At 39.3% G+C, this 12,139-nt stretch overlaps 1 protein-coding gene across 1 annotated transcript in view; it reads right to left on the reverse strand.

Annotated features, from left to right (window-relative positions):
- Positions 1-12,139, reverse strand: part of Col19a1 (collagen type XIX alpha 1 chain) — a 305,509-nt gene that overhangs the window by 131,713 nt on the left and 161,657 nt on the right. Inside the window, 1 exon segment of the mRNA XM_055608122.1 lies at positions 11,380-11,433. Coding sequence (XP_055464097.1) covers positions 11,380-11,433 — 54 coding nt within the window.

Here is a 12,139-nt window from a genome sequence, read left to right on the forward strand (position 1 = left end):
AGCGGGCTAGCAAGATTAGCCTTATCTGCAAGCTTTGGTCTGATGAGAGACCCTGTCTCAATAAACAAGGATGACCTCCGAATCAACCTCCACCCTCTACTCTCCAGTGTACACGTGTGCCCACTCATCTAGACATTCACACACACACACACACACACACACACACACATGCAGACACATTGAAAAAGATAGCTCTCAGTTTCTGAAAGTGATAGTCCACAATCCCCTGACTTTCTCAAGATTGGTAGCATTTACTGAGACCACATTCTTCTCATCTACTCCCAGATGTAGGGGCTACCCCAAGTTCAAGGCTTTGTCCCTAGAACATTTTTTTTTCTGAAGTCTGTCCTTTAGTTGCAGTCTGTCCTTTAGAATTCTTCCCTGTCTGAAGACTTCCTGATAACTAATTTTGTTTTTCCTTCTTGAGAGATCAGGTGAATGTTGAAGTCTGGAACACTGAAGTCTGCTTTGAGACATAACTGCAGCCATTTCAATGTCCATTTTGTTTCTAAGGTGAAATTAAGTTCAAAATTTTAAACTGCTAACCTAACCTTGCTTCCTGAAAGTTGTTATTCATAGCTGACAGTAAGAAACTTTGCCAAGGAGCCAAGTTAACCTACACCAACAGACCGTGCCAGAGGGTGGAGCTGACCTTATACTATATGATCCGAGAGTGTCATAGTTCATACTTGGTTATCTGTATACTTGGCTACACTCTGGTTGCACTCTTGTTGTCTGCACACCTGGTTGCACTCAGTTGCACATGGAAGACCCTCATTTACCTCACCTAGAACCAATCAGCTTAAAGGTTAGCTAATAATATTTTCTCTAGTCAGCCAAAAAATGTAATGTCGCTATGTCTTTTGCACCTGGTTATTTTTCTGTAAGAACCCTGCCGTGAGACCTTGTGGAGGTCACAGCTAGGCTCCCACGTCCTTACTGTGGCCCTGATTGATCACCTTGCAGAGGCATTCTAATAAACCATCAATATCTAGCTGAGACCGGTGTCTGAGTGGTTTCTGTGGCGCTTCTTAGTCTGGAACCGTGAAATGATTTTCATTTAATATTTATTTTTCTTTTAGATTTATTTCTTTTTATGTGTCGGAGTGTTTTGTTTGAACATGCAACACACGTGAATCTGACGCCTGAAGAGGGCAAAAGAAGAGGGCACGGCATCCTAGAACCGGAGTTACAGACGGCTCTTAACTACAGTGTGGTGCTGGGACTCAAACCTAAGTGCTTTGGAAGAGAAGCCAGTGTTGTTAACCATGTAGCCATCTCTCTAGCTCTGCTAACCCTAGGTTTTTAGGGTCCCTTCACACTTTAAACAGATTTATTGCCAAAAGAAAGCTTTCCTCTGCTGCTTCCTACTTTAGCCAAATGTTTAGTATGAATTTGTTAGTTCAGATAGCACTTAAGAAGTTGGTTTTTTTTTTCCTGTTTCACATTTGTATATAATGAACTTAGTCATTTTCACCCCTGCATAGTTGCCAGTACTTAAGTCTATTGCTTTGTGTCTCTGTTTGTTTCCTTTCCTCAGTGTTCACAGCATCTATTTCACTTGCTTATGTAATTATGTTTTATCATCCAAAAGACACGTACCCAAAAAGACACGTACATCCCGCTTTACCCTGTCTTTCCTGTGAAAATATGATTATCAAATTTACTATGGTGTATTCACTTTCTGCTCAGTAGCCATCAAATTTCACTCAGCTCACACTGACATCTTGTTTTTTCTTGTGTGTATCTAGTACAGAGCCAGGCTTGGTTGGTAGGAGTTGGCCATTACTTGTTTCTATCTGAATTTTCCTCCTTAGTTTTGAGGAGCTGCCTGTTGGGAGATAGCTGGGAAATTATTGCCCATATTCCAACCCAGAGAAAGGAAGAACAACCCTTTGGCCTCTATGGGCCACAAGGAGCCTTTTGGAATTGGATTGATTCTAAACTCCTCTTGGTGTCACATTTTTCTTTCTTGCTTGCTTTCTCTGTGGGCTTTAGTTGTTCATAGGTTTCCTTAGTCAATCACTTGAATAAGGATAACTTATATCAATGCTCTTAAGAAACCCCAGAGTAGCTAACTTCCATGGCATGTCACAAAAACAGGATTTTGAGTTTTTCATCCCCATTTTTTTTCTTCTTTAACTAGCTCTCCCCCTCCCCCACGCTGTACAGGCTTTAGTTTCATTTATTTTATAAGAATACTTTCAAATATGTTAAAGATAAGGAACTTATTAACATGGTTAAGTCCATGTATCAAGGCATAAAAATACTTTATATGGAACACTTCACAAACTATATCATCATTGCAAAGTGTGAAGACATTATCACAAGAATACAGTCATTTTCCTCAGTAGTATCTTACTCTGTTTACACTTTTCGGGTTACTTGTCTGATGTTTTGGCTGAGCCATCTCTCCATTCCAAGCATTGCTTTTCTCAGAGTGTCATTATGGTCGAGCATTTATAGCATTATATATATATATATATATATATATATATATATATATATATATATAACTAAATTCATGTGCTTTCTAGTTTAGGTGTTTCTTTAGATATTCATTAGTCATATTTTCATAATTTTACAGACATATTGCTAGCATCTCTGACACAAGCAATACAAACAGCCACCTTTGCTAGTGCTCAGTGTACATGTTGTGATTTGATTTCGGAACCACAAACGACAGCTGTGTAACACATCTCTCATTCTGTAGTGACTATAAAGATCGCCATAGAGAACAGTCACATAAGTGCAAACGTTTATGCATGTGTTTGCATTGAACCTATAAAAATATCAAGTGGGTATTCATGATTTCTAATTAGGAAAAAATCAAACGTTACTTTTTTTTTTTTTTTTAAAGGAAAACAAGTAAAGGTAGGCCATTGAGCTCATGGGCTGGCTCTTTGATCACTTCCACCTGAGGGGGGAGCAGCCTTATCAGTCCACAGAGGAAGACAATGCAGCCAGTCCTAAAGAAACTAGGGTTAGATGGAAGGGGAGGAGGACCTCCCCTATCATTGGACTGGGGGAGGGACACAGGAGAAGAAGAGGGTGGGAGGGTGGGACTGGAAGGGGATGGGGAGGGGGCTACATCTGGGATACAAAGTGAATAAACTATAATTAATAAAAATAAAAAAATTAAAATTTAATTTAAAAAATGGGTAGTAATGTGCATCCCATGTGAGAAAAATCCAGTTATATTTCAATTGCTGCATTTTCACGTTTATTTTGCAACTCCTACCAACCCTTGAGAATTTTAGTATGACCTGTTGAAAAAGAGGAAAACATTAAACTTGCTTTCAGATTTCTCCTGTTACTGAAGATTAAGAGTTTTGTAAAGGTGAGGTATGAAATGTAACTTTCTGTCTTTTAAATCATTAGGCCATAAAAGCAAGCAAGCAAACAACAACAACAAAAAACTTTCCAAGTGCCTCGAATTTTTGCGTTTAAAAAAATTCTATTTGTAGTTCCTGCACTCATCCTTGGTGCTGGCAGCTCTCCTATTCACTGTCTTTCAATGCATAAATCTTTCTGCTTGACATTTCCCCTGGCAAAGCTAACAAGCTATTAGAAAGGTGCTCAGTGTGGTGTAGACCAAGTAAAGGTGGTGAGGCGTGAGGGTTAGCACAGCCCACTTCAAAGAAAGTTCTTCTCTTTGCTGTCCCCCTTCTGTGCTCCTGTAACATTTATGGGATGCTTTAGTGCACACCTGTCGCCACGGAATGTTTAAAGTGCCTCTGGCTTAATTCTGTAATATACCTGAGAGCTAAGTTGTGATAAAACAAATTTACATTAGAATTTGAAGCAGTTTGCCTGAAGTCATTTGAATTAAGCTAATCTCACAGCTGGAACAGCTTGGCTCTGACAGCCACCTATCTAGCTTCCTTCTCACTGGTCAGGCAATTCTGGCTATTAGCTGCCGACAAGAGGCAGGGCATGGGGAGAAGATGTGCACTCTTCTCTGTGTGGAGGCTGGAAGGGATTGGCTGCGCCGTTGTCCCTTTTAACACGAGGTGTTAAAACATGAAAGCAAAAGTGGATCTTAGGTCAGTGCTTTGGTTAAATTCTTAGTGGTCTCCATTTTAAAGATATGCAACTCTGTGTTTTCTTTTTAAGTACTGCACCACAGAATAGATATTATTTCTTCATATCTATCTATCTATCCGTCTGTCTGTCTATCTATATTATATTGTCTTGTGGCCTCACTTAGAGCATTGTTGAATTTTTATGAGTTCAGTTTCATTTGATGGGCTAGAATGACCCCACAATTCTCATTTTCTCTCTCTGTCTAATCTGTGGTAATTTGATGTTCTGGAATGGCAACCCTTTTAATAGGCCTACTGTTCCTACAAGGCTTTCAGAATCTCTGGACCTTGGAAACAGGATGTCTTCACTTTGAAGGAGCCTCCATGATGTACTTCTTCCATGACACGGAACAGCTCTTACATGGATCCACATAAACAGACCATTCATAGCCAGCATCTGATGACACAGAACGGCTCTTACATGGATTCACATAAACAAACCATTGCTAAACACAGAAACCCTGTCTCAAAAAACAAACAAACAAGCAAACAAACTATTCACAACCAGTAATGGTTCTTATTTGCTAATCACCAAATGGAGATAATTTGCAAAGTCATTTTATTCTACCATGAATCATGTCACTTGGCCCGTTGTTTAGATGGATGTGAGAAACTTAGCTCATTGTGCCCTGGCTATCTACGTAAGTACTGGATTGTAACTATAAGCTACAATCATTTTTCCTTCTCACTGACAGTCATTCCAGAGCATTTTCTCTTTCTTGCTTTAAATTCATGGCAGGCACCACTAATTAGAGTGAATTTTACCACAGCGGACCACAGACACATTGTCATTAACTAGCCCTGACATTTAACTTGATCTAAAGGATGGCCTTTTTCTCACAAAGTCCAGTTCGTGCCTTGTGCTGTCTCCTTTCCCCTAACTTCAATTACACTGAGCTAGAAGTTGTCTCCCTACATCTCGTTTGATGGATTCATGTTTCCCATCAGGCACAGAGAAGCAGAACTAGAGGTTGTTTACCGCTGATATCCAGCTTCACCCTTGCAGGTATTTATGTGATATTAACAGACATGGGCATCTCCTCTGCCTTCCTGTCTTAACCCACTGGTTCAGCAGCTATATTTGATGCAGATTTGGGAGATGCTAAATGCCAAAAGCCTGCTATGAAATTCTGCAAAATGGAATACACAGAATAGATGAATACAGATTTGGTCATTTTTATACACTGAGTCTGATATTTAGTCTTGTAAACTCAAGTAAAGTGTTATAAAGCTCTTGACCTGGATCCTTCTTGGCTTGCTTAACCTCTCATTCATTCATCTAGAAGTTCTAGACAGGATTAAAGATGGTATCTCTTATGAAAGCTCAGGATAATCCTCCTGGGGAAAATATCATGAGAAAGTAGAAAAAGGATATCAGCCGTGTGCTTGCAAGTATATGACACTTGCAGTGAGCACAAACCATGGGTCGTAGAATCCAGAATCTTAAAGAAGCTCTTTATACAACATATTTGCATACAGACTCAGGAGGTACTTCTTTTCCTGTATTTATGTTCTAAGTGGGAACAGACTCAAAATAGTTTAAAAAATATTTTTGGTGGAACACCCTGTTAACATAAGAACTATGGATATACCCATGGTGCATTTTCAAGGTCACTATCCTCCCTTCCTTCCTTCCTTCCTTCCTTCCTTCCTTCCTTCCTTCCTTCCTTCCTTCCTCCCTCCCTCCCTCCCTCCCTCCCTCCCTCCCTCCCTCCCTTCCTTTTTCCTTCGTCAACCTTTCTCTCTCTTGGCAAACTTCTCACTATATAGCCCTAGCTGACTCTGAAACTTGCTATACAGACCAGGCTGACTTCATACTCACAGAGAGCCAACTGCCCCAGCTTTCTGAATGCTGGGATTACAGGCATGTGTTATAGTGTCTGACAGCTTTTTTTTTTATTGTTTGTAAAATTAATCAAATGACTTCCTGAAGTTGCAAGTTCATTATGATTTGTTGCTTTTGCAATAAAGCCCACTCCCTCCAATTTAAGCTCATGTAAATCTATGAAACTCTAAGTAACCTAACTAGTGGTTTTCTTTAGTTGGTTTGGCTGGAATTATGAAGTGATTTGCATAGGTATGAAGTTACTGCATCTAAATAAGCTATCCTGAAAAACAAACAAACAAACAAACAAACAAAAAAACCAGAATGTTTTAAGAGCAAAATGAAACCAAAAGAAAATCTATGTATTTGGCAGGTCTAGCCCACCTTGCCAGAATGCTGTGTCCTCAAAGGCACAAGGATAGGATCTAGAGCAGTTGTTCTCAATCTTCCTAATGCTGTGACCCTTTAATGCAGTTCCTCATGTTGTGGTGAAGCCCCGACCATAAAATTATTTCTTTTGCTACTTCATACCAGTAATGTTGCTACTGCTATGAATTGTAATGTAAATATCTGATATAGACCCCTGTGACCCTAAGCGGCTCAAGACCCACAGACTGAGAGCCACCGGTACAGAGGCATGATTGCACATGAAAACTGAGCTAAGCACCACAGAAACAAATGAGCTTGAGGAAAACCTGGCTTGAATAAGTGTTGTAATATCTGCTGGTTTCCTGGAATCAGTGATTTGGATGGCATTTATCTTAGTGGGATCAATAAACCCAGTAATTATCAGAACATCATCTGTGTTATTTATGGCTATCTTTGGTAAGGTGTATAAACCAGATCAGACACAAGCAAGGAAGGAAAGCTAAGTGCTTGCCATGCAAATCCTGGTAAATTTATACATAAGCACCGTTTACTCATAAAGCAAAGACCGAAGCCTCAGCTTTCCTACAAGGAGGACATCAATCTTCACGCCTTTTCCTTAAAGGAGAAGAAAGACATCTGTTTCAGATTTATAAATGTTTCCGAAACACCCAATTTTATCGTGCTACATAAATGCTGGTCTTTATCACAGGCCTGTCAAACATGGGCACAGACATCCAGAAAAAGCAAGAATTCAAGGGAAAGTGAGGTAAAATGGGTTCAGTGAAGTAGCAGTGAAAAGTCGTTTTCTCAAATGGAATCTTTCGATCAATCAACCCTGATCAAGTTCTGAGAGTCGCCTTGCCTCCCCTTTCGCCAGCATCTCTGCATCTGCAGGCTGGAAATGGCAACGATGGTGTTTTCTGGCACTCGTCCTTCTTATGAGCAGCTGTTGGTTGGGTAGTATTAGCATCTCCGAGGTAACAGGTGCAAAGAACTCACTCATGACCACACAGCTCGTTAGCGGCAAAGCTAGGATTTAAATGTCCTCAGACTGGACTCAGAGTCCATGTGACAACCTCTACAACACACACAGCACCTTGCCTGGGCCATGAGAAGCAGGCAGACATGCTACTACTCGCCCTGTGTTCCCATGGTTTTGCTGGTTCCAGGATCATGGAGGAAACTTGATCTTGTTCCTCTGCCATCAAACCCGGGCAACTGAAATGGGCTACCACCTGACAGGGGTGCGGTCTGAGTGGCTCCAGTTCTTTGTGCTCTGTAGAATGTAAGGGATTCCGAGACTGGACAGGGCTGGGACCTAGCACTGTGAGGGAAAGTAAGATCTGTATGCACCACGATATCAGAGAGAGCAATCAAGACAGTGGTTTCCAAGCCTGAGCACAGGCACAGGCACGCAGGATAACCTGAATGTATAATGACTAAGGGGGGTGGGGAGAAGTGTATAGAAAATTGGAAATAATATTTCTGTCCAGCATTAAAATTAGATTCTAGTAACAGAGAAGTATGAGATTCCATCTTTGTCGAACCACACATTTTAGTGCATTTTAATGGGGTAACTAGCTGACTCACTATAAACATACTTTTTTTTTTTTTTTGTAAAGAGACTTAGAACAATTTCTTTTATGAAAAAACCCCACACTGTGTAGGTACTGGGAACTGAGCAAGGGACTCCTGAAAGTGCAGAATGACTGTTAACCACCACCACATCTCTTTAGCCCCTGGTGTGAGTTTGACTCAGTTACTGACTCCTCCATAACGGTTAAAGCACTCTCCTTTTGACTTCTTGTCCTGGGTTCCTGTCTGCTCCTTCTTCTGTTGTCACCATGGGAAGAACACTCTCCAGGCCTCCACATAGGTGGCCCACCCTCTCCACTCTCAAACACACTGTATCCATAGTAGAAGATCAATATTTATCATTAGCTAAATGTTAAAACTTGCGTTGATTGATAAAGTGTACAAGATTAAAAGTACTGCCGGGCAATGATTCCAGCACTTTAGAGGCAGAGACAGGTGGATCTCTGGGAGTTTGAGGATAGCCTGATCTACGGAAAGTGTTCCAGGACAGCCAGGGCTACACAGAGAAACCCTCTCTGGACACCCTCCTACGCCCGAAGAAACAATAAAAGTGCCAGTCAAATATTTTACCTTCAAGATTTCAAAAAGTTAAGGTAAATGGCATAAAACAAAGACGAAGATCAGGTTGAAAAAACATCCCCATAAATCTCAGATATACATTGCCATAGACTATAGTTGAAGTTAGGATCAGTCTTTAAATATAATAACATTAATTTTATAGTTTATTAAGTGAATAGCTTATAAGCTAATGTCTAACAGCTTTAAGAGATAAATAAAATCAAGTAATTAAAAATTCAAAAAGTTGTTTAACTACCTGTAAAAGCATTGTTCTCACTGACTAGATAGAAATATTTTTATCATGTATATATGTATATGTATATCTTTTTATACAGGTGTACGTGTATTTCCTCAATACCTATATATTTAATATATGTATGTGTTTCCTTAACCAGAATTTTGTATGTCAATAAAAATGACTGCAGCAATATTTAAGTGCTTCTATAATATTTGGCATTCATCTTAATTGTGAGATATTACTATGTGTGTAATTATGGAAGGAGTCTAAGAAGTTAGAGATTCACCTACCATTAAACTTTTTTTTTTAACCAAAAACGTGTCTAGAAGTTAAGTCTGGGGCCTTGCCACATGTTTTATATTCCATTTTAACAATCTTAGCAAGAGTCAAATACCTGAAGTCAAATTTACATGTTTGTTGACAGTGGATCAATACATTTTTTTACAGCCATGGATTTTTCTATAAAAGTCTATTTAAAAATTCAATTGAATGTTATAGTTATAAGTCTTAATTTCTAAAAGTGCATGTATATTTGTATGCATACATGTGGGCGTGTATGTGTTTGTGTGTGTTTGTATGTGTGTGCACAGACATGTTTACAAGTCATCTATCTATATAGTGAATGGTTCTCATGAAGAAGAGAAATGTTGCTACTTAGGAACATAAACATAAATCTACAAGAGTGTATTCCTTACATTAATTCACTTCCTGTTTAAGTAGCTTATATGGTGAAGAAACATCATTGAACACATTCAGAAATTATTTTTAAATATGGTTAGTGCCACTAATATCTACCACTGCAACAAGGACAAACACTACACAACAGTGACTATAAAATTGGTTATATTATCTACTGTCTGATGCTGTTGCTCTTCACAGAGAAAATAGTAACGTAAAATATTTTGGACTACACACTTTTATGAGTGGAGTATTTTGTATTAAAATAGTAATTGAGCTATATAGTTCAAACAATTGCCTCTACAGTTATGAAAAATCCATCAGCTTCAATTATCCTTTGACCTATCTTCGGAAATACAAGCTTTGATAAGGTACAATTTCAATTTCAAGCATATCATTTTTAAAACCCTCATTTGAATACCTTCTCACTTCAGCTAGTAGATACAAGTGTCTTATAATTATCTTACAAACCAAATTAAGAAACGTGGGTGAGAAGGAAGTAGAGTTCACATGCATTTGCACGTGCTATGATTACCAAGTTTCAAGCCCATGACAAAATGGCAGGCTATGCTGGTGTTACCTAGTTGTCAGGTTCGTTTCTGTTCAGAATTTTTTAGCGATTTCAATGACACAGAGGATGGGAGCTGTTTAACTGAAGAATGGGATTCATGTACTTTAAAACAACAACAAAACTCGTAAGAAAATAATGCCCAAATAATAAAATATTAGAGACTGAAATCCAGAAGAGGAACTGTATCCAGGATTGCTTCAACACTGTAACATAAGCAGACAACCGTACAGCAGGAAATGCATGAACTGGGAAGATGCTCTCATTAAAACAAAAGAGGGCAGTGTTTACCTGAGCAGACACCAGCGAAAACCCAAAAGCATCATTCCAGACAAGCAGCGTCCTAGGCTGAAGCGGGGGTCAACTGCCCATGGTGTAGGGCCTACCTGCCTTTTCCAACTGCACCCTGATAAGACTGCACATCTCTAGTCCCATTCTTGATACCTGCAGAGGGTAAATTAGTATTTCCTGGGAGAAACTCCCAGCCTGCGCAGTCCCAGGAACACAGAAAACGAAAGCAATAAATAAAGAGAATTGTTTCTTTCTTAACCCCCACAGGCAGAACTTTGTAAATTGGTCTTCAAATATTTGGAGTACAGTGATGTATTTGAGAGACTGGATTTACTTCACAGAGGGTAGAAATAAGATTAATATGAACACATGAGAACTATTTAAAATATACCCTGAACAATGAAAGAAAGCATGACCTCTATTTCGGCAGCCGATGCCACGTCATTTAAAACCATGTTACAGAAACCTTGTCCCTAGCCTTGTAGAGTTGATGATGTAATGCCTGGTTTATGTAGCAGAAAGACATCATAATCAATCATACGAGAAAGCATATAAAAACATGTGAGACTCCAGGGTCAACTGAGAGTAACAAAATGACCCAGGGCTGGTGTGTCAAGAGTCCCAGGGAAGCAGACCAGTTGCTCGAACCCCTCAGGGCTTCCCTTAGCTGGAGACACAGAGACTCAGCTCTGGCCAGAGACAGAGTTATTGTGGTATTTTCAATTAAAGTGGATACTCCTCTATTGTCTATCTCATCTCAGTTAGAATCAATAGTGAGTTACAAAGAGTCCTGAATATCAACTAGTGAATTTGGGTGGAGAGCACAGCTACCATCTGCAGTTTATAGAGAATGTGGGTCTAGCCTGGACTTCCACTGAGACACTCCTCGACTTAACTAAGGAATAGAAGCCATGACCAAAGTATTCTAGACCAAATGAGGGCTAATTGACTCTATACAAATAATGGTTTGTACATTTGTGCTGCCAATTTTGAAAACATGCATATTTCCTGATGTTAAACCTTTGTCAAAATCTTTAATCTTCTGTTTCTGTCTTTTTTGGTTGATAACCTATGCACACCCGCTTGCTTGTTTTTATTTCATTTTATTAGTGCTCAAAAGTAATTACCCCCTGAGCTGGCAAACTCTCCCAGATCTTCCCAGTTTACTTACCCTTTGACCTTCTTTTCCAGGTGGACCTTGGGGGCCTTGTATCCCTATGGAACCCTGTGAGGCAAAGGAACACGTTAGCACTCTAGATCAATTGCATCTGCCATGAAGAAATGTGCTAATGACTGTTTAAACAAAGCAAGTTTAAGCCATCTGAGTCCTTATATTAATGAATATGTCCTTATATAATAGTCATATATTGGTAGCATTAGTATACCAATATATTAATGATGAGAAATGGATCTTCATTGTTTGGTCTGTCCTTGGGCCTGATTCCAAAAAAGAGAAAAAGGGAGTTCTGAGTCAGGTGAGAGATTAAAAAACAAAACAAAACAAAAAAACAACAACAAACCAAAAACCCTCTTATGATCGAAATCACATAATGGTTAAACTATCACACATGGATAGCAGCAATATTTGCCAGCAGAAAAAGCACCTTTTACATATTGACATTCTATAAACAAAACTACAATTTGGTGGAAAGCAGCTTTATATCTTTTTTTGTTGTTGTTCAAAACAGGGTTTCCCTATGTAGCCCTGGCTATCCTGAAATTCACTTTGTAGACCAGGCTGGCTTGGAACTCAGGGATCTACCTGCCTCTGCCTCCTGAGTGCTGGGGTTAAAGTTGTGGTTCCAGAAGCTTTGTATATTTTTGGAAAGCACACGATTATGTCATTGGCTTCAGATATGCCTATTTATAACATGTACCTTTTGGTATCTTACATATCACTGAAAGATTTTGCTTACTATCATCACGTGATG

The sequence above is a fragment of the Psammomys obesus genome, unplaced genomic scaffold (genome assembly GCF_907164565.1).
Source record: "Psammomys obesus unplaced genomic scaffold, mPsaObe1.curated_primary_1811, whole genome shotgun sequence".
In the NCBI taxonomy this organism is placed as follows: domain Eukaryota; kingdom Metazoa; phylum Chordata; class Mammalia; order Rodentia; family Muridae; genus Psammomys; species Psammomys obesus.